Here is a 23237-nt window from a genome sequence, read left to right as displayed (position 1 = left end):
CCTCCACCGCAGAGCTGTGCCATAGAAGTATAATGTGAGTCACATGTGTAATAAAAAGTTTCTAGTAGCCACATTAAACAAAAGAAAAAAGTGTGAGCCAGTTTGCATAATAAATTTCTTTAACTCAATATATCCAAAATATTATTTCAAAATGTAAACTATTAATGAGATATTTTGCATTCTATTTTTTGTACTACATCTAAGGAGATATTTTGCATTCTCTTTTTGGGTGTGCATGTGCTAAGTAAATACAACACTTACAGCACATTTCAATTCTGACTATAGCTACCTTTTAAGTGCTCAGTGTAGCTAGCGGCTCCCACACCAGACAGCGAGGCTCCAGTGTGTCATGCTTTCTTTTGCCTCTAGACTTCATGCTTGCTGCTCCCTCTTCTCCTCCATCTGATGGACCACCATTCATCAACCAAGTCTCAGCTTAGAGCTCACTTCCTCTGGGAATCCTGAGCCCTCTAGACTAGATACGATGCTTCTACTCTGAGCCCCCAAGGAATCCTGTACTTCTACCATAACATGTTACTGTACTTCATTGTAATTGCTTTTAAATCTTCTGTGTCCCCGTTGAACACGGCTTTGTGAGGACAGAGAGCTTGACTGCCTCGCTCACCTGCATCCCTAGCAAGTGCGTATTTAGTGAATGAGGCCTCGGCCCCCTACCTCCCTCTGAGGGCCTCTCGGTCTGTTCTGTCCCCCAGATATTGTGGAAGGAAACCTGAAGTCTATCATGCGGCTGGTGCTTGCCTTGGCAGCTCACTTCAAACCCGGCTCTGGCAGGACAGTGAGCCAAGGACGGGACTTCAGAGCCCCTCTGCAGAGTCACCAGCCACACTGTGCCACGGCTGTGGCCCAGGGAGCAGCTGCTGCTCTGGCTGATGTGTGTCATGACATGTCACGGTCAGGACGGGACGTCTTTCGGTACAGACAGAGGTAAGTGTGGAAATCTGAGAATGGAAACTGGACTGTCTTTGATATTTTTCCCTTAAATGCTTATCTGCAGTAGATGAAAATATCACCCAAACAGCCCCACGTTGCAGAAAAGAGCACTTAGAAAGAGAAAAGCCCTTTCTTTTGAAGAGTTCTATTCGCAGTCAGCAGAAAGTGGATGAATGACAGGTAATCTGTTGCTCTGGTGCCCAGAATTGTAAAGAGATGCCATTGGCACTGTGTGTTTTCTTCACTGGGAGCAATGTTCCATTCATCTGCGGGAGTCTCTCCCTGGAATGTACCCTGAAGGCCAAGCTGCCCCCGGAGTCACAGCAGGAAATGCTTTGGCGGTTGTGTGTGTGCTAAGCATGACCCTGAGGTGTTGCAAAGATTGGTGAAGTTATGCGCTTTTGTATCTGTCTTCCCTGCTAGGTTTCAAGTGTCTCTAAGGCAGGGGCTTTGCCTTATTCATCTTTCCTATAGTGTTCACAAGAGGGCCATCTGTCAGTACTTGATGAGTTGAAGTGAAGGACTGACCCTTCTCCTTTGCTGGTGTCCTCTGACTTTAGGAACAGCAGCACGGACGAGGAAATCGAGAATCCGTACTGGAGCGTGCGAGCTCTGGTGCAGCAGTACGAAGGGCAGCAAAGGTCCCCGTCTGAGTCCAGCTGCTCCAGGTAACCGTGGCCTCAGATTCTTTACCACTCCGGTTCTGGCTAAAAGCTGAACTCCTGGGGAGTCTCGGGGTTCTTAGCCTCAAGTAGCAACACAACAGGCCATGAGGCACCTAAACCCGTTCTCTTTCCCTCCGATTGTGTTTGGCCTTAAAGGGGTAGCCCTCAGCACTGCCTCGTGGTTTTGTGCTGGCAGGAGGGGAGGGTGGGATGCTGTGAATTTCCCACCTGAGGAAGCTTTGTGCAGAGCCACAGTGCCCGTGCTGGGACCTGCCATGGTCCAGCTTGGTGGTTCGGATGTTGTATATCAGCTGCCAGCGTTTATGAGAACCAGTTCCATCGCACTGGCTTATTGTCTGGGTATAACTAAGTTATGACCTGACAGGGCTGCATCAAGCTCGTAGCAAGAGAAAATGAGCAGAGTTGTCGTAGAGCATTAGACTGTTTCCGACTTTCACTTACAGGGCTGGGAATTATGGCAGATTAGTACATATTTGAGTGGGCTAATGATTTGAATACATACGTGACTGTAGCTGAAAGGCTGCCTATATACTATAGAGCCAAGTGGGGAGACCAAAACAGGACACAGTGCTCTCATAAAAGCCTGATCAATGCCAGGTATAGTGGCAGGAAGACTACTTTCCTGGCTTCTGTAAATCATGCTCCTATGAACACATCCTCAGGTCATGTTAGCTTATTTACTAACTTCATTTCATTGCTGAATCGTGTTTAATTTTTGCTCTTTTGACCTTTTTTGTCTCCTGCCTCAATCCAGCTTAGGCTGTTCTAGTTAAGCCTAATTGCTCTTTGTCTTATAAGCATTTTATGTGTCTTTGGTGTTTTTCCTCTTATTTCTTTTTCTAATAATATTCCATCTTAGTTTGATGGACCATTTCCTAGTCTGTGGAGGTCACATGCAATTCTTTCCCCATTTTAATATTCTGGTAACCTTGCTCAACTTTAATGATCACATTTAATAGATGTGCTTTCTTATGTATAAAATTCACAAAACATAAAGTTAACCATTAATCATTTTACTTTTTAAAAATCATCACCCGAGGACATGCTTCGAGAGAGGAAGGGGTGTGTGGACATGTGGGAGAGAGAGAGAGAGAGGGAGAGAGAGAGAGAGAGAGAGAAGAAAACATCAGTGTGAGAGAGAAACATCCATTGGTTGCCTTCCTTCGTAAGTGTCCCAGGCCTGTAAGTTTTCGGTGCACAAGATGATGCTCAACCAACTTAGCCGCTCAGGCCCAGCAATCATTAATCATTTTAAAGTGTACAATTCATTGGTATTTAGTACTTTCATAATGTTTGCAACCATCACCTCTATCCAGTTTGAAGACATTTTCATCACCCCCAAAAGGAAACCCTGTACCCATGAAGCAATAGGCGTGCTTTTAGTGAGAATCCAAACCATTTTTTCCTTGCTTGCTTCTTAGAATGTCACTTGGTACAGAATCAAAGGATGTTTCGTTGTATGATGAGATCTATTGCTTCCTGCATGGCCACAGGCCTTTTGCTCTTCTGTGCCTGCCAGCGTTGTGGGGGTGTGTGTTTGGGGGGCGGGGGTGGGGGGCCTCGATTTCTTCCTGAGAGCAGCTGCTTCCTTCCTCTCTGGCAGGACGCAGACTGGGGCAGCCACCGTGAGAGTGTGACTTAGTGACCCACTGGAACTCCGACTGCAGTGGGCTGATGGGACAGTTTTCTAGGAGGGGCTCAGAGAACAGTTTGCATTCCGCTTTCTGTCTTTGACTCCTTCCTGATTTTGTTCTTTTCTTCTAAGCTGACCGCTCACTCACCTTGTTAGGGTGTTCAGTCAGCACCCTGCCTTTTCCTCAGCTTGCTCCCTGGGACCCAGCAGGCTTGGGCACAATCTGCTCCCTCCCTCCACCCTTGCTCAGGGGGAGCCCATCTAATGGGATGTGACTGGGAACCGGGAGAAGGTTAAGATTGGAGGATAGCCCTCAGTGTCTAATTCCCTGCCCCCCTCCTCGAGGGACACCCTGCCGGCCCGGTGCGTCCAAGACCTCAGGCCAGCCTCTCCCTGTGTCCGAGCAGAATGATCCTAGTGGGTAAAAAGGCACACGCGGAAACGCCCGGAGGGGAGGTGGGAGAGATGGGCGTTCCGCGGCTTCCGGGGGAGACCGCACCCTCAAGAAGCTGGCTTCTGCCTACCCCGACCTCTGCGTCCCCGAAGGGAGGGCTCAGGGTGGAGAAGGCAACGCGTACAGATCGGGGTTCTCAGGGCCAGGACCAGCCCCCCTGGGGATTCTGCCCGCCGGCGGCCCCTCCCTGCCTGGCGGGTGCTCCCCCGGTCCCCCGCCCGGCCGCGCCCCCGCCGGGCTCCGCCTGGGTCCGAGCCGGCGCTGCCCGGCGGCGTGTGGCCGCCTGGGGAGGGCGGGCAGGGCGGGGCCGGGAGGGCCGGGGAGGCGCTGCGAAGCTGGGGTCCCCCGCCCGCACGCCGCTGCCCGGGACTCGGCCGGCCGCGCTGCCCGAGCCGCGGAGCGTCTGGCGGTCGGAGATGGGTTGAGATGCCCGCGCCCCGGGCAAGCCCCCAGCCGCGCGGCCGCGGACACCGCCATGCGGCCGCCGGTGCCCGCAGCCTGCGAGGGGAGGCGGACCCGCCCAGCCCCGGCTGCGGCCGTGTCTGAGCTGCCGGGACCGCGCGCCACAGACCCGGAGCATCCCGGTCCCTGGGGCCGGGACGCCGGCCTCGCAGCCCTCCCCCATCTCTCCCGGGTAGTTGACCTGCCCCAGCTCGGGGAGACATGCCCGAATCTGGGAGCGCTGTGACTCTCAGCCCCCCACTTCACCCCGGGAAGCAGGCTTGCTGAGCTCGGAGCCAGGAGGGACCATGGGAGGGACGCAAGTCAAATGGTGAGCTGAGGCCACTCTGGCTTTGGAGGTGGGGGCATGGGTGGGAGCAGAGCCCGACTGGAGGATGCCGTTGGCCAGAGGTAGACGGGGATGGTGGGGGGCGCTGTATTGGGGAGAACAGGCTGCTGGCCTGGGGTTCTCACTATAAAATACAGCGGGAGAGGGAGCTGGGGTTCTCACTATAAAATACAGCGGGTGAGGGAGCTGGGGTTCTCACTATAAATACAGCGGGTGAGGGAGCTGGGGTTCTCACTATAAAATACAGCGGGAGAGGGAGCTGGGGTTCTCACTATAAAATACAGCGGGTGAGGGAGCTGGCGCCAGCAGAGGGGAAGAGTGGCCCCTTACCCTGTCTTGTCTCTGCTCAGGGAAGGCACTTCAGGGGGAACAGGACTCTCTTGCTTATGGCCCTTCACCGATTAAAAAAATTAATTTGACTCTAATTTGCAAGTATCTTTGCTGGGGGACCGCTTTCTGATAAATTAAGGTTGGAGAGATGTTAATCCTGTGGGAATTAAGTGTATCGGTCAGACCTGATTTGTAATCACTTGTTCCCTGATTTGAGAGGATTATGATGGCAGGTAGGGGGATTACTTGCTTATGAAATGGGGCTTCAAAGCACATCAGGCAGAGCCTATAGCATGTAATTAATCAGTGTGAAAATACTTTTCTCTGCCTTGAGGAAGAGGATCTAATGCACCATCCTCATTCATGAGGTTCTTCTTGCCTCGGGATTTTTCTTCCTCGGTCCTTTCTCTTTTAACTTGGCCATCTAGTTCCATGGCCTTAGCTCTCTGGCCTCACACACTGGCAGCCTCAATTCAAGAAAGAAAAATGTTGTTTTCTTCTGGCTGCTCGGCCACTCCCCCAGTGGGGTTGGATATGCAGACATCCGCCTCCTTCTGCCCTTATGTGGGAGACAGCTCACTCAGGAGGGAGAAGGTGGAGCTGAGCATGCTCTCTGCTTTTAGGAAAGCAGCATCCTGGTTCACACCCCGCCCCCCCCAACCCACCCTCCTCTCACACGTTACCCACTGTGGCCCGTCCAATGCAGGCAGTGGGACATGTCAACCACAGCACCTTGTCAGCTGAGAAAGTGTCTTAGTTCTCAAAGAGGAGCAGCTGCTTCAGGCCTCTTTCGGCACGTGGATCCCAATTTCTATAAGGCGAATGCTGAGGCCTGAGCAGTCATAAATCTGTTTCTTTTGTTTAAATATATTTTTATGGATTTCAGAGAGGGAGGGAGATATAGAAACAGCAATGATGAGAGAGAATCATTGATTGGCTGCCTCCTGCACACCCTCTAGTGGGGATTGAGGCCGGAACCCAGGCATGTGCCCTTGACTGGAACTGAACCTGGGACCCTTTAGTCCGCAGGCCGACGCTCTATCCATTGAGCCAAACCAGCTAGGGCTTAAATTTTTTCTATATAAATAACACTAGAGGCCTGATGCACGAAATTTGTGCAAGGGGCTCGGCCCTCGTAGCCCCGGCTTCACCAGAAGGTCGTCCGGAAGGACGTCCGGGAGGTCGTTCGGCTGTCCGGTCTAATTAGCATATTACACTTTTATTATTATAGAGGTACCCCTAAACTAGTGCTTTTCCAGCAGCTAATGCATGTTGGCCTGGAAGTCAGATTACCTAAGTAGTGAAAGGTGGATAAGAGAATTCCATAAAGCAACTCCTTCCTTCCTTCCTTCCTTCCTTCCTTCCTTCCTTCCTTCCTTCCTTCCTTCCTTCCTTTCTTTCTTTTTTAGAAATTTCTCTCTCTTTTTTTAAATTACACTTTATTTATTTTTAAATCATCACCCGAGGATATTTTTCCATTAATCTTTTAGAGAGAGGGAAAGACAGAGAGAAACATCGATGTGAGAGAAACACATTGATTGGTTGCCTCCTGCACGAGCCCCGAACAGGGCCTGGGCTGGGGAGGAGTCTGCAACCGAGGTAACTGCCCTTGACCGGAATCAAACCTGGGAACCTTCGGTCCACAGGCTGACGCTTTATCCACTGAGCCAAACTGGCTAGGGCGCAATTACCTTTTCTTAATGCCACTTCTTGCCACTCTTCACCCCCCTTGCTTGTTTGGGTTGTAGATCTATAGGTCTGGTTAAGTTCCTTTCTTTAAGTTGAAGAAGCAACAACTTTAAATTTTTGTGTGTGTTCTAATAAGGATGAGAATGCATTACTGGTTGAGGGCATTTCCACTGAAGCCTGTAAACTTTGGACAACGAGGAGGATGAGAACCTAGTCCTCAGGTTGTGTCAGGGGCTCTGAATTCTCTAGGCACCTCCTCTGTGCTTGCCTCTTGTCTTTACTGGTTTCTGGAAAGAAGAAATGTTAACTCCTGATGGTGGCTGTGAGGATTAGCCTGGGAGACTTCAGGGGCATGTTAAGTGGGTCAGTGAATCCTAGACACTGTCCCTGTTGTCTAGGTGATGGATCTGGAAAGGATTCCTGAGAGGGGGCTGGGCCTGCAGCCCCCATGGCCCCTGAGAGTGTTTCAGTGCTGATGTTCTCAGGGTGCAATGCAAAGAAACGGGCTCTGCAGCTGCAAGCTTCCGCCTCACACCCCCATCTTGTCTTATAGCGTTGCTGTTGTTCTGGAGATCTAAAATTCCATTTCCCCCAAAATCCGAACAGTTCCTTCCAAGGCTAGTAAGAATTCCATTTCCCCAAAAATCCGAACAGTTCCTTCCAAGGCTAGTAAGAATTCCATTTCCCCCAAAATCCGAACAGTTCCTTCCAAGGCTAGTAAGAATTCCATTTCCCCCAAAATCCGAACAGTTCCTTCCAAGGCTAGTAAGAATTATATCAGAACGTAAGAATTGTTGTGAGTTGCTCATGACAATTTGGAACCAGTGTGGCAGACATGTAAGTAACTCTGGGAGTAAATCAAGTAAACCTTTACCATCTCCAAGCAGGTGTTCTCCTTTTGACTTGTTACCCTTTTCATTATCATGTCCTAGCTCTATTGATGTATCGCTGCTCCTTTGTCCATCCTGGTGCTGTCCACACTCCAGCACTTTCTCCCTGCTGAGGCACCTTCCACGCCTTCCTCTCCTCTGGCATCAGCCCAGAGCTGGTTTGCTGTGATTACTCTGCTGGTATTGCTTGTGTGTGTATGAGTGATTAGTATATTGGAAATAGATTTTCCTTCAAGTATTCAAAGATAGTAAAACACATACTACATCAGTCTCCAAACTTGGGCCCAGGATGGTGATGGTAGTGAGTAAAAAACAAAACAAAACAAAACTTGCCCTGGCCAGGTGGCTCGGTTGGTTGAGCATCAGCCATACACCAAAAGGTTGTGGGTTTGATTTTCAGTCAAGGCACATACCTAGATTGTGGGTTCAATCCCAGCTGGGATGCTAATGAGAGGCAACTAATAGATGTTTTTCTCCACATCAATGTTTCTCTCACTCTCCCTTCCTCTCTCTCTCTAAAATCAATAAAACATATCCTCGGGTACGGACTAAAAAGAAACAAACACACACAAAAAAAACCCCAGAAGCTCTTTAAAATGCTAGATTACCAATTCTGATAAATTTCTTCTCAGTGAATTAAGCCTCAAGGCAGCCTTGTTGTGTAAAAGATTTCCTAGGACTGGGTCATTTATTCATTCAACACGTTTATTCATTCAACAAATATTTGTTCTTACTGTGATCCAGGTACTGTGTTAGGCAATAGGAGTAAGATGGATAAGAACATGTCTCTGGGCCTTAGCTGGTTTGGCTCAGTGGATAGAGTGTCAGCCTGCATACTGAAGGGTACCGGGTTCAATTCCGGGCAAGGGTATATTCCTGGGTTGCAGGTTCCATCCCCAGTAGGGGGCATGCAGGAGGTAGCTGATTGATGATTCTCTCACTTTCTCCCTCTCTGAAATCAACACACACACACACACACACACACACACACACACACACACACACAAATATATATAAGAAAAACAAAACTTTAAAAAAAACCTACACATGTCTCTGGGATAAATTATGGAAGTTGGCTTCTAAACAACTTCATAATAATTGTTTCTCTTTCTTTCATCACAGCCTGACTTCACCCAGTCCTATCCACAGTGCAAAGAGCGAATCCATTATCACCCAGTCGGAGGAGAAGGCAGAGTTTGTGATTATTCCCTCTGAAGGAATAGAGAACAGGACAGGTACTATTTCGTGGGTGCCTGGGTTGGCTCAAGGAATAGCTCTCGGCTTGAAGAGTTTGGGGATCCTGGCTACGTACCTATAAGCTCCCTGGCCTTGTGCCTCTCCATAGTCTGTGTCTGCAGGCTCAGCTCTACAGGGCTCTAATGTTTTAGAGCCAACAAACGTAGTTATCCTCTTGGAGAATGTCACTTCCGATGTCCTAGCTGTCAAAAACCTTGCAGCAGTATAGACAGGCTGTTCCTCGGCCCCCTGCCTATGAATTAGGAAATGACTTTGGAACAGTCGGAAGCCTTATTCAGGTAAATAGATTTCATGATTTCTGTGTTATAGAAGTAATTTCAGTCCTTCTCTAACTTAAATTGGGGCCAGCAATATAGAGGTGTTGCTGAGGTGTCTGTGAGAACGTACAGTGGAGAGCAGGTCTGCATCAGGTTTGGTATGAGGGCTACAGAAAGGACCACAGGAGTTCCCTTTGTTTAGACTTCTCCTTCCTCTGTTTCCTCACATAAACACAGGAAAACAGGAAGAAGCAAAACACGTGATTTAGATAGAGTTTTATTCACCTATTAGGGGATACAATGAAACCGAAGCCCTCAGAAGGAAAACTGGAATTCATTTCTTCCTTATTCTATTCCCTCTCTAAACCTGGCATTAGTAGCAAAGAATACTACTGAGAACGGTACTGAGTCAAACACTCCGGGGACCCTGAGGAGGGAGAGGGAGAGCATTTATTGAGTGCTTGCTCTGGGCCCCACACCACATGGCCCTGGGCATAAATTACCTCATTTAATCGTCACAGCGACCCAGAGGGATTAGCCTTACTATACTCATTTTTATGAATGAAATCAGAAGAGGTTGTAAAGGCAGGAAAATAAAACAAAATCAGAGAGAGAGATTAAACAGTTTGTGCAAATATGCTTTACTGGTTCATTTTCTGTGTGAGACACTGTTAAATGACAGAATGGTCTCCTCTGAATCTCCAGAGCAACCAACAGGACTTTTGTTTTCATGGTCTCTGACAGTTCCCCTCTTTGTACCTGGCAGAATCAAGCTCTGGGAGTGCCCGTTCTAGAGAATTAATAGTAAAATCTGTATGTCCCATACCAAGACTCCCAAAGAGGAGGTCTTATGGCTTCCTAAACGTTCTGAACAGGATGTGTTTCCCCAACAGATTAAGTGTTGCTCCCTTGAGCCTGGGGTCCGAGTTAATAGCCAATTCTTTATGTCTCACAACTCCACCTGGTGGCGAGTCCAGGCTGTGCAGCGAGGACAGGTTCAGGAGGCTGTGACCTGAACCTGTGAATGCGAGGACTGTGAACGCTTCCTGCCGGAAACTCTTGTTTTCTTCAACATGAACTGTGCTCCCTCCTTTCATGTTGTAGAGGAGACAGACTCTCCAGTATCCCGAGACTGGCGACCAGGTAGCCCCACAACCTGTCTGGAGACTTCATGGGAAGAACAGCTGTTGGAACAACAAGAACATTTAGAAAAAGAAATGGAGGAAGCCAAGAAAATGATATCAGGACTACAGGTAGCTCCTTCCCTTGTCGTTCGTTCGTCTTCGGTGCACCAACTGATTATTATTCTTAAATCACTGGTGTCAGTTGAAAATAAACTGACTCAGTTTTGTGTGAGGTCAGAGTTGAATGGGGAGTTTAGACAGAGGGAGTATGACTCAAAGGTCAGACAATTCCTTTTATGTGAGTAAAGCCCTTAACATGGACCAGATGGACTCTTGTTTACAACACAATTGTCAGGAGTTCTACGAGCCTGGGAGCCATCAAGCCCTACCAAACCCTGGTTCTGGCTCTCAGCTCATAGGTGGGTTCCTGCCCGCTCTGCAGCTACAGCCGTGCAGTTGCAGCTTTCACCAAATAATGGCACTCTGAAGAGTCTGGGATTGTCTCCTAGGACTTCTTCAGGAAGGGTGCGGGAGCCAGTAATACCAGGGTCTCTGTCTGAATCTAGCTAAACTTTCAAGGATTCAGCTCGCTCCTAATGCGTTTGCAAGTGAATGCCAAGGCTTCGTGATCAGGTAGAAGAGGTTTTCTTTGAGCAACAAAGCCCTTCAGTCTTTCCTATACCTTCAGTGCCAGCTCAGGAAATCTCCCAGAGGCCGGCTGACCCACTTGACTTGGTTTCTCCCCTGAAATGACCCCCCAGCCCTCTGACTTTGTGCATCTGTCTCTATTTGGGGGAGCCCTTGTAGTGTGCTGATGACCCTGAAATTGTCTAGGGATATTCCTTTCTGTTTGTGCTGGGAACTGCACTGCTCTTGAATTGTCAAATATTTATGGAGACATAAACAAAGCCCACATTATGTGAGTGGTCTGGCAGCCGGCAGGCGGTGCTGCCAGCCAACCAGCAACAGGGTGAGGACACAAAGGGTTCCTTAAAAAAAAAAAAAAAGGAGATTGGTGCTGTGGTAAAATATTTGCATAATGCATGCCCCAGGAACGGAGAAGGGTTTGAGGAATGTTTACTGCCTAAATATTCCTCCCTGGAGAGTTGTTGATTTCCCACCTATTTTCTTTGTATGTTTTAATTTTTTTAAATATATTTTTATTGATTTCAGAGGGGAAGGAAGAGGGAGGGAGAGATAGAAACATCAATATGAGAGAAAATCATTGATTGGCTGCCTCTTGCACACCCCACAATGGGGAGCTGGCAACCCAGGCATATGCCCTGACTGGGAATCGAACCATGACTTCCTGGTTCATAGATCAACGCTCAACCACTGAGCTACACAGGCTGGGCTCTTTGTATATTTTAAATGTCTGCCTTTTAGATAGACATTTTCTGCCACTCCATTAAGGCATGGTTTAATTAACGGGATGTGTGTGTGTGTGTGTGTGTGTGTGTGTGTGTGTGTGTGTGTGCTGTCCTTTAATTGGAACTATTAAAGCATGAAAAACTTTGGGGTTACACCCAACCAGGTTTTCCCCAGGATAATGTGATTATATGAACATAGATAACCATCAGTTTGGTTTGCATTTTTCAGTCTGGAAGAAACCCAATGGCAGATTAGACAGAAAAAGAAGAGAATCGATAGGCAGAAAGTCAGCATCCTAATATTCTCTGCAAACACAGGAGTTTAATTCACAGCCACATGACCACAATGAGAATTCAGTTCCCTTATGGAATACAATGGGGCTCACAGCATCCACTGGCGTTTTAACTCCTTCAGGGATGAACAAGTTGCGTGCTAAGCCACATCCAGTTTCTGACTTATCCGTAGGCTCTCATGAGAGCCCATCCAACACTTTGCCATTAGGGTCAGTGTTTCTGTAACATGGCTCCCCCTTAGTTCCCTGCAGCTCTGTGGATTCTTACACTTGTCTATGCATACCTCTTGCCACAACTCCATGGGATAACCAAATTAATTTGATTTACTAAACTTTTATTATTAATTAGTGCTTGGTCGACCAACCAGTGCTTGGATTCTTATATACCAACATTTGTGGTTAGTTTGTGTTATATTTATTGAAACAGGATTTAATCTCTGTAACTCTTCTCTTGACTGGATTAAGAAAGCTCAAGATACAAGACAAGGACACATTTTTAAATCTTTCATTCAATTGATAGGTCTTGTAATACCTGCCTGCAGGGGTAGATCCAAGGTTTGTGAGTCCAAAAGTACACAGTTTGGGAGGCCATCTTTAAGACTAAGATTACAACCTGGCCGGTGTGGCTCAGTGTTGACCATGGTTTGATTCCTGGTTAGGGCACATGCTCAGGTTGCAGGCTCAATGCCCAGATTGCGGGCTCAATCCCCAGTGGGGGGCTCAATCCCCATGCAGGAGGCAGCTATCGATGATTCTTTCTCATTGATGTTTCTATCTCTCCCTTCCTCTCTGAAATCAATAAAAAATATATTTTTTAAAAGACTATGATTATGCATCCAATAATAGATATAGGAACTTGGGAGGGCAGTGCAGGTGAGTGGCCCTTGGGTTTGAGCTTCCTTAGCTTCAGGGTAAATCTGCCCCCTCCATATTCTGATGAAAACAAAGCCTGGTGTGGGGAGTGGAAATGAATGCCCATATTTCTCTGCAAGTATGTTTTCCTTCTTGTTCTATCAGGTTGCCTTAGGGAGTAAAAATGCAGAATTATTCAAACAAACCCAAGTCAGTGCTATAATTCTAACTAATTTATTATAATAAACTTATATGCTAGGAAATTCTACACTGCTTTTAGTTCACTTCCCAGCTGGCAAAATTCAGTTTGAGGAGCTCTGGTTTTGAAATGCCGCTTCTGAGCGGAATGTTTATTTTAGATTGTTTTCTGGGGCCAAAGAGCCTTGGAGCAGAGGAACTCCAGATAGACCCAAGATGAGTCGTTGGAGGTATCTAAGGATCAGGGTCACAAATTACCAAGGAAATTTCTAGAGGAAGCCCAGTTGTGATTTCAGTAAGGGACGAGCCTACCAACCCCAGACTCAGTTCTCTGATGGGAGGTGCATTTCTTTCTGTGTTTGTGGTTCCCCAGGCCTTGCTGCTCAGTGGGTCCTTACCTGAAGATGAGCAGGACAGGCCCTTGGCCCTCTGTGAACCCGGAGTCAATCCCGAGGAGCAACTGGTGAGCTCCATATTTTGTGACAAAACCAAATAACCTGGTTAATGTACTTGATTTGTTTTTAGTATTTGACCCCGTTGTCTGCACCTGCTTGAAATGCTCTCTTCCCTAACTACAACTCTTCTGGTTCTTCTCTTCTATTTTAGAGTACTTTTCCTTTCTTTTTTCTTCCTTTCATTCAGTCAGTCAGCAAATATTTATTGAGTGTTGACTGTGCTAGCTGCTCTTTCAAGGTGCTGGAGATACGCGAATGCCAAAACAGTCCCAGGACCCTCCCCTCGGGCATTACATTCAGGGGCCTGTTCTGCCTGAGTCTTAAATGCTTGCTCCTCAGGGCCCTCTCCTGACTCGCTTTCCCCTGGGTAATAGGTGCCTCCATGGCTTCACTTACCTCCCACCTGACTCAGATGTCGCCTCAAATATTTATTTCTAGCTCAGTTTTCTCTGTGGACTTCTAGATTTATATATGCCACATGCAATTGCCTGTTGATTACCTCCACTTGTGTATTCCATAAGCATCTCCGTTTCAATGAATCCTAAATTAAACAGCTTTTCTCTCCCTTCTCTCACCACCACCAAAACTACTTCTCCTTTTGGATTCTGTTTTTTATTACTGTCCATCTAGCCAAATACCCCAAACAAAAATCTAAGTGTCATGTTTTTAATCCTTTCTGACCCTTCCCTCTATAACCAATTAGTCACTAAATTTTGTCAGTTGACTTTTTAAATATCTTCATCCAGTTTTCTCCATTCTCACAGCCACTACTTTAATTCAGGCCTTTATCCAATATTCTAGCAACCTTCTAAATAGCTTTCCTGATTCCTCTCCTGTTCTTCCTGATTCATTTTGAATATAACAGCAAGAATGATTTACCTTTAAGGGAAACCTCATTTTGTCATCTCTTCACCTAAAATGTTTCATGGATTCCCCATTGCCCTCTCTGGCCTTTCATGATCAGGCCCCTATTTTTCTCTCCAACTTCATCCCTTGCTATTTCTCTTTGCCTTTGCCCAACCTCCTGCATCCAACACATACTAGTAGTTACTTTAAACTTTGTCCCTGTTCATCTGCTTCCATCTCCCTGGGCATATGCATCCACTAGAGGGAGGACACTGTTTTCTAGCCTTTGTATCCACAGTAGTAAATGTTCAATAAATGTTTATTGAATGAATGGCCTCTGAATTTCACAGCATAGGTACTTAAACATCGCTTTTTGCCTTATATTCAGATTATAATCCAAAGTCGTCTGGATCAGAGTGTGGAGGAGAATAAGGACCTAAAGGTATGTCAGGACATGTACATTTACCCTTTGAAAAAAATTCAAACTTCAGGACAGTAATAGGGAGGGGGTAAGAGATGCAGACTCATGACTCTAGCTGTACCTATTGTGTCTGTATTGTGCCTTTGATTGAAAGAGAGATATGTCCTATATATGGCAAAAGGTAACATCTTTTTAATCTCAATGATGAGTAATAGGCATCTATGTCATTATACCTTTATGTGTTTGAAATGTTACATTATTTTTTAAAATAATATAAATAAAAACTGGATCTATTATCAGTATGCTCTTTTTTATAATTGACATAAACATATTAGTTTCAGATAAAGAACTTATTGATTTTATATATATATATATTTATGTAAATGATCACATTAATGTTGGTGCTGCAAGTGTTCAGGAAGCCCCAGTTTGGGACGGCAATTAATGCCGGACGTTGGGTTACATTTATCACCAGTGGGTCTTGATCCGGCATCTAGAAGAATTCTGGAATCTGGAGAAAGGCTGTGTGTAGATTAAGTAGGAGTCCAGAGATGAAAGATAATTTTGAAAGGCATTGGGGGTCAGAGGAGCTTTAGCTAAAGGAGCTAAGTTCTCCTTGTCTCAGGACACCTTGCTTTTTATTAACACAAATTGTCCTAAGGCAAGGTGGAGCTACACTTCAAAGGGTAGGGTTTCCGTACAGAAGCATTGTCAGAATGGGGAATAGCCTACAGCTGTTCAGGTGTTTGGCCAATAGGAGGCAATAACATGTAGATTAAGATGCCCTGAGCTGTCTGGCAGGAAACAATCAATCTTTTTCAGGTTTGGGGAAATGCCTTTAGCCATTCCCAGCAGGTGATAACATATGTGACTCAGCCCTTGTTGAGTCCTCAAGTTCCATCAACCTTTTGATGAAACTCTTGCAATTATGACATGCTGGAATTGGCTTCTGGCATCACATAGTTAAAATTTTTTTCTTGTGATGTTATCTTTTAAGATCTACTCCCTTAGCAACTTTCAAATATGCAGTACAATATTATCAAATATAGTCCAGTATCTTTTTGTTGTTGTTGTTAATCCTCACCCAAGAATATTTTCCAATTCATTTCTAGAGAGAGTGAAAGGGAGGGGGAGAGACACAAAGGAGAAACATTGATGTGAGAGAGACACATCGACTGGTTGCCTCCCACATGCGCCCCAACTGAAGCCAGGACCTTCAGTCTGCGTGCTGACACTCTGTCCCCTGAGCCAAACTGACTAGGGCAGAGTCCAGATCTTTTTAAATGAATACTTCCCAGAATTCTTTTAGGTCAGTGGATCTTAACACATTGCAGACGGATCATGAGAATTCTTGCTTCACAGTGTTTTACAAAGTATCATACTTTAAAAAGATAATAGCTTGTAAGAACATGTAATAAATAACTTCAAAATGTAATGGGTATTTAATTTTAAAGCGTGCCTTTAACATTTATGTAAAACGTTTTTTGTACTCATTCAACAGAAACTTATCTGGCCACTGGGTAAAGCTAGCAATAAAACTACTGGTCCACAATGTGTTAACTTGTTTTGAGCCATAAGTATATGCCTAAAACCATTAACCCTCTCCCCAGAAATATGCAAGAGCACATGCACACACACTCACTGACTTGAATTTTTATTGGCATAACTTTGGAGCCCATCTGTGGAGTCCAGATTAACCGTTTCCATTTCAGATGTGTTAATTCCAAACTCTTGATGTGATGCAATAAGAAGAGAGTGGGGTCCGAGTTATGGGTGTTCCTCTCCTAAAATCTCTTTCCTAGTGATAATCATATACATATGTTTATTCTATTGTCAAGGAGGGGTAATTACTTGACACTGCATTATTGGGCTAAATGTATTTTTGTTTGGTCCATGAAGAACAACACGCTCTTAGAGAATCAAAAGCAGCTTGACCCTTGGCTAAACATTAGAAACCAAGATAATCATTGAAGACATGGGGGTAGGCATATTGAGATGGATCATGTATTTCATGAGAGGGATTTAGATTATTATGATTCCGTTTCCTGGTGGTGAAGATTGCTAATTGTAGGAATGAGAGCCTATGGGAATGTGTGGTGTCTTCTTTCTTGGCGTTGATCCTGGGTGCCACAGGGCAGAATGGACTGGGTCAGCCTTCAGTGTTCACTGGACCAGACCTTTCTGCCTCAGTAGACAGTTAAGTTTTCATAGAATCGTTATCTGAGTTTTGTGTTCCTAGTGACAGAACGAGGTAATGCATCTGAAGCAGCCCAGATGCTCTCCATCTGATCTAACTGTATTTGGTTTGCAGAAGGACTTGCTGAAATGTAAACAAGAAGCCAGAAACTTACAGGGAATAAAGGTAAAAAGGAAGACATTTAAATCTTTAAACAAATTATCTACAAGGTCAAGCAGTCTACTGGTAAGAGTAGGTGCTAGGAGGTTGGATGGGTCCTCTAGTCTTTCTTTGTATACATTTGGTGGGACCTTTGGCAGACTCTGTGCTATTAGGAAAGGGAGAGCTTTGTAGATGGGAAGTGAGACATGGTAAGGAATATACACCTTTGTTTTGCTGAGGCTTATTTCTGGGGGTTATGACCCCTGGTGCTGCCACTTCCCTCTGTGCTGCCTTGTTTGTTTCTGTCTGTAAACAATCAATTCTTACAGTTCTCTTCAGTTTTAGTTTTTCATCAGTTCTAAAGAGGTATATCCTTGCCCTGACCGGTTTGGCTCAGTGGATAGAGTGTCGGCCTGCGGACTGAAAGGTCCCAGGTTCGATTCCGGTCAAGGGCATGTACCTTGGTTGTGGGCACATCCCTAGTAGGGGGTGTGCAGGAGGCAGCTGATCAATGTTTCTAACTCTCTATCCCTCTCCCTTTCTCTCTGTAAAAAATCAATAAAATATATTTAAAAAAATAAAAAATAAAGAGGTATATCCTCTTAAAAATTGTAATTTACTTAGTTCTTGAATAGTTAATAGTACTCAAATGGTTTAAAGTTAATAAGGTACAAAAAGATAATCCTCGAAAAGCCTGACTTCTGGCCCTGTCCCCCCAATCACCCAGTTCTCTATCCTGGAGGCAACTTATCAGTTATCAACAAATCCTATATAATAAAAGCCTAATATTCTAAGTGTCCAGTCGACTGGTGGGCCAAAGTGTAATATGCTAATGATATGCTAAGGCCACTCAACCGCTTACTATGACATGCACTGACCACCAGAGGGCAGATGCTCTGACTGGTAGGTTAGCTTGCTGCTGGGGTCCAGCCAATCAGGACTGAGTAAGATGGACCAGACATGCCCTGGAGCCCTCCTTCAGTCCCTCCCTGGCTGGCCAACCTCCCGTGTCTCTCCCTGGCCCCAATCATGCACCGGTTGGGTCCCTCGGCCTGACCTGCACCCTCTTGCAATCCAGGACCCCTTGGGGTATGTCGGAGAGCCGGTTTTGGCCCGATCCCATAGGGGGAGTGCCGCTCAGCCAGAAGCCGGGCTCATGGCTGGCGGGCGCAGTGGCGGTGGCAGGAGCCTCTCCCGCCACTGCAGCAGCACTAAGGATGTCTGACTACAAGAGGGCGCAGGCCGGGCTGAGGGACCTACCCCCCTTGAATGCACAAATTTGGTGCACTGGGCCTCTAGTCTATATATAAAGCCTAAGCTCCCGTCCAACCAGTAGCTATGATGCGCACTGACCACCAGGGGGCAGACACTTAATGCAGGAGCTGCCGAGCTGTGGTGAATTGGCAGCTGCAGTTCTCAGGTGATGCACCCAGAACCAGAGAGGAGGGAGCCTGATTCTGGGGTGCGTCACCTGAGAACCGCCCTCTTGCAATCCGGGGCCCCTTGGGGGATGTCGGAGAGCCAATTTTAGCCCGATCCCCGCAGGCCAGGCCGAGGGACCACACTGTGCACCGGGCCTCTAGTACATATATAATTTCCCCCCAAATAATAGTATACAGCAAATAACAGCTTGACATGTTGCTTGTGGCTGCACAGTGTGCCACTAAATGTGATTATTTAATCACTTGCTCATACAACCAGTGCTATAGCTAATCACCTTGAATGCATGTTATTTCACCCAAGTGGGAGCATGTCTGTGTATAAATACTGGAAGTGGAAAACAGTGTTCCCCTCTTCCCTGCACTTCCATTCGTGGGCTGGACTAGAGCATTTTTCAGAGCCTTAGTCCTTTGAGATACTTCAGAAACAAACGTGTTCCATGGTCAAGTAAGTTTGAGAGCTGCCCTCTGGACTTGAAGAGTCACAGTGAATAGTAACATATTAAAGGACCTGGGGAGGTTTCTCATAAGGAAGGTGGCCTAAAGCAAGTTTAGAATTAATAACCACAGAAGCGCTTTTTCTCCCATGGAGCACTGGGAAATGTTCCTCTGAGCTGCTGGTGCCAGGGCTTCTTACACTGCCTTTGCCATGTGCCGTCCTGGCAGACAGCATGTTCAGGAATGGGCTCCCACATTCTCCAGAGCCTGCACCCCTTCTTTGTGGTCTGCGAAGAGAGGAAAGTCAGGGTCAATACATTGGAATGCAGCCCCAGTCCATAGTTCCATTGGAGGTCACAGTGGTTGGAGGAATGACCCTTTTAAGTAAGTATGTATAACTCACCTTTTCTTAAGCATGGGAGAAACCAAGAGTGTCCAAGCTGAGAGAAAGATAGCCTAAAGTTGGTAAGGTTCTAGTCCAGGCATCCTCAAACTACGGCCCGCGGGCCACATGCGGGCGTTTTTGCCGTTTTATTTTTTTACTTCAAAATAAGATATGTGCAGTGTGCATAGGAATTTGTTCATAGTTTTTTTTAAACTATAGTCCGGCCCTCCAACGGTCTGAGGGACAGTGAACTGGCCCCTGTCTAAAAAGTTTGAGGACCCCTGTTCTAGGATATGGGAGGAGGAACCATAGTCCAAGAACAGTTCTGAGCATGGAAATATGTATATTCCCAGGCCTGGCCCAGATTAGGCATGGAAGCCCCCAGCAGGTGCAGGGCTCTGGGAGGCAGGAGGAGGGACCTCAGGGATTCTGGATGAATAGGGTGGCAGGCAGAAACAGGTCCCAGCCTTCTAGGAAATAGGGCGTTGGCAGAGAGGAAGACTGAGTATTTATATGCCCAGGATATAGATGAGAAAGCCAGGGTGGGAGGAAGGATAGTGCATAGTCCAAGGTCACTGTCACAAAAGTAAGTGGTGAACTTGTAATTTGAATCTAAGTCTTTTTATTCCCCAAGACCTCTCTCTAGGACACCACCCTGTCAGGAATGAAGTAGAGGGTAGTGGTGAGTACTAAGTGAAGGAAAAATCAGGTTTCGTGTAGTTTGGTAGGACAATGGATAGGATTGTCCTGTAGATGCCACTGTCCTGGAAGGGGCAGAAAACCCTGCTTATCTCCTGTGGCAATCCCTAAAGTCACTCCCACCTGCGTTGCCAGAACTAATGCGGGATACACAGTGAGGGGTTTAATAACACTTAGTAGTAACTGGCTGGTTGATTAATTGGGACCACAGTAATTAGCTCCCCTCCCGCCCCCCCAGGATGCCTTGCAGCAGAGGTTGACTCAGCAGGACACATCTGTTCTTCAGCTCAAACAAGAACTACTACGGGCAAATATGGACAAAGATGAGCTACACAACCAGAATGTGAGTTAAATGAATGAACTCTGACTTCACTGAACCCCAATTAGGTCTGCTGTCCTAACCTCTTAATTTCAGGTTGTCCGCTCTCAGTGTCTGCAGTTATTTTATTTCCTGTTAGACTTGAGTCTGTTCCCAAGGGAGAGTCTCCAACACACTGGCCTCAAGCCCTTCGCGTTGAGGACACCGCGACACGGAGGCTACCCTGTGCTTCCACAGTCTGTGTAAAGACACGGAGAGCAGCTGTGTGTTTTGACCACAGTCATGCCCTCTCTGCTTCTCACATGAACTGTGGTTACTAAATAGCTATTTTCCTGCTGGGCTTGGCAGACAATACCTCCATGCCATTAATGCTTTCTTATCCTTCTTGCAGGTGGATCTGCAGAGGAAGCTAGATGAGAGGAACCGGCTCCTGGGAGAATATAAAGTAAGAATGAACGTCAGTTTGGAAATAATTTCCATCTGACCTTGTTTTATGAACAGCCCATGTTGCTGTTGTTCAAAGATCACTTAAGTACTCTGTTCTCATCCTTGCTTTAGGCAAGGAAATCCTTTTCTGTGTTCCCTTGTTCACTAACCCTAACCCTAAAGATAGAGAGCATGGCTAGGAGAAGGAGCGCAGAACTAGGAGTGTGGAAACTTCAGTTCAGTCTTAACCTTCCTATCTAACTAGCATGGATAGCATGTAGTGGTCCTTCTACACACAGTAGTTCCCTTCCTCCTTACCCCTCCAAGAACCCTTTGCGCTATGGAAGACTGCTGTGGGGTGCGATGTCTTCCGGGTGTAGCTGGAGGAAAGCACCGCTCCCCCAAGGCTCTGCTTTCCTCCGGTGGAAGTTGCATCGCAAAGGGTGAAGTGTTCGATGTTCTTGACTTTGCCACGTCTGGAAGCTCTCTCTCCATTGCAGAAGGAGCTGGGGCAGAAGGACCGCCTCCTTCAGCATCACCAGGCCAAGCTGGAAGAAGCACTCCGGAAACTCTCTGAGGCCAGTTACCAGCAGGTGGGGCATCTTCAGCACGGACTTCCTGTCCCCGTGGCCTGAAGAAATGCTTTCCTGACTTAGCCTCTGGTTTGCAGGTGGATCTAGAGCGGGAGCTAGAACACAAAGATGTCCTTTTGGCTCACTGTATGAAAAGAGAGGCAGATGAGGTAACCTCCAACTTGGGGTCTCCCTCCCACATTTACAAGGGCAAAGAGAGGGTTTTGTTTCTGAGTCAGGACTGAACCAAAGCCACAGGTCAGTTTTTTAGGAGGTTATTTGGTGAGGGGGTTATGAATACAGATTCCAGGGTAAGAAAATCTGGTGTCAGATACATCTTTACCACTTTTTAAAATTAAATTTATTGGTGTAACATTGGTACATCTTTACCACTTTTGACCATTGTGTGACTTTAATTTGCTTAGCTTCTGAACCTTAGAAATAAGGCTTATCTGGAAAATGGAAGTAATAGTGGCCCTCTCTGCCATTATGAAAAATACATAAAATAACCCAGGTATGGGGGGTGGGAGTGTCCGGAGAGAGGTCAATGGGGGAAAAAAGGAGAATATACTTTCAATAATAAAGAATTTAAATTAAAAAAATAATCCAGGTAGATGACTAAACAGTCCTGGTAGATCCACCTGGCTCAGAATCAGGATCAAGAAAAGTTAGTCATTACGTGGTTGGTGTGGCTCAGTAGTTAAGCTTCGACCCATGAACCAGGAGGTCACGGTTCAATTCCCAGTCAGGGCACATGCCCAGGTTGCTGGCTCGATCCCCAGTAGGGGGCATGCAGGAGGAAGCTGATCAATGATTCTTTTTTTTTTTTTTTGATCAATGATTCTTATCATTGATGTTTCTATCCTCTCTCCCTCTTCCTTCCTCTCTCTCTGACATCAATAAAAAGATATTTCAGGAAGGAAGGAAAGGAGGGAGGAGGGAGGGAGGGAGGGAGGGAGGGAGGGAGGAAGGAAGGAAGGAAGGAAGGAAGGAAGGAAGGAAGGGAGGAAGGAAGGGAGGAAGGAAGGGAGGAAGGAAGGGAGGGAAAAGAAAAGAAAAGTTAGTCATTGTTTTTATTTTTAAATTACTGAAGCAAAGGCCGGAGGTGCTGTAGCAGCATTCTCAGGCCCTCCAGTGGCCAGGCAGAGTGCAGGTTGGGGGCTTCCCAGCTGAGATTTCCCTTTTGTTTATTCTACATTCAACAGTGCCTAGGAAGGGTCAAATACAGGGGATGTAGCGATGAACAAAGGGGGAAAAGGCCCTATACATTCTAATAGAGAGAGATATGAAACAGATATGTAATTACAAACTATGTCAGGAAGTGATAAATGTAAAGAAGAAAAGTAAGGACATCTTGGTTTGGAATTCTCTCATAACAGGCATCATTTCTTCTTGCTGCTGTAGGTGACCAATTACAACAGTCACAGCTCTCAAAGCAATGGTTTTCTCCCTCCCGTGGCAGGAAAAGGAGCTGCTTCAATCACTCCTAGAGGGGTAGGTTCTTAAGATTTGAGTACAGACCTGCCACTCCAGCTGAAACCAGAAGAGCACCTTAGCCATCACCAGTGGACTCGCCTTTTATACCCCACTTCCCTATTCTTGCATCTGCTGGGTGTGTAAAGATCTGAGGCACTTGTTATTCGAAATGAAGAACTGGTGGGAAACAGCAGGCCTGCTTCTGTGGAGGAACATTTCCTATAACCCACACCTCCTCCCTCAAAAATAAAAGATCTATCCTGGAAATTTCTCCCCTATGTCTTCCTAAGCCCAGTGGCCGGGGTAGTTAAGGACATGATACCGCAGCATGCCAGCAGCACCTCACTCTCGCCCACAGACCAGCGACCTGCAGCTCGTTCGAGATGCTCTCCGCAGCCTGCGCAACAGCTTCAGCGGCCACGACCCTCAGCACCACACCATCGACAGCCTGGAGCAGGGCATCTCCAGCCTCATGGAGCGCCTGCATGTCATGGAGACCCAGAAAAAGCAAGAAAAAAGGGTAATCCCCGTTCTATGCTGTTTCTCTTAGGCAAGCTCCCGAAGAAGCTTAATTTTATCCATTTTAATCTAGAGGAAGGCAGTGCTAAAGGAGGAGACCCTGCTGAAGGTTAGAGCTGCTTTTCTCTTT

General features: G+C 46.5%; 1 protein-coding gene across 8 annotated transcripts in view; it reads left to right on the top strand.

Annotated features, from left to right (window-relative positions):
* Positions 1-23237, top strand: part of DIXDC1 (DIX domain containing 1) — a gene marked incomplete at its 3' end in the record, with an annotated part of 67032 nt that overhangs the window by 30910 nt on the left and 12885 nt on the right. For 5 of the 8 annotated variants that reach the window (XM_079788756.1, XM_079788759.1, XM_079788760.1 and 2 more), the window contains 13 exons: positions 714-945; positions 1512-1619; positions 8546-8658; positions 10042-10190; positions 13148-13237; positions 14464-14517; positions 16808-16858; positions 20034-20138; positions 20506-20559; positions 21041-21133; positions 21211-21282; positions 22517-22606; positions 22947-23108. In XM_079788756.1, the coding sequence (XP_079644882.1) occupies positions 714-945; positions 1512-1619; positions 8546-8658; positions 10042-10190; positions 13148-13237; positions 14464-14517; positions 16808-16858; positions 20034-20138; positions 20506-20559; positions 21041-21133; positions 21211-21282; positions 22517-22606; positions 22947-23108 (1373 nt within the window). Of the gene's footprint in view, positions 1-713; positions 946-1511; positions 1624-3214; positions 4497-8545; positions 8659-10041; positions 10191-13147; positions 13238-14463; positions 14518-16807; positions 16859-20033; positions 20139-20505; positions 20560-21040; positions 21134-21210; positions 21283-22516; positions 22607-22946; positions 23109-23237 lie in introns of those variants that run through there. The other 3 variants (XM_079788757.1, XM_079788762.1, XM_079788763.1) reach the window with 3 other exon arrangements.

Source organism: Cnephaeus nilssonii, assembly GCF_951640355.1.
Source record: "Cnephaeus nilssonii genome assembly, chromosome: 13".
In the NCBI taxonomy this organism is placed as follows: Eukaryota; Metazoa; Chordata; class Mammalia; order Chiroptera; family Vespertilionidae; genus Cnephaeus; species Cnephaeus nilssonii.
This window is presented reverse-complemented; position numbering and strand designations above follow the sequence as displayed.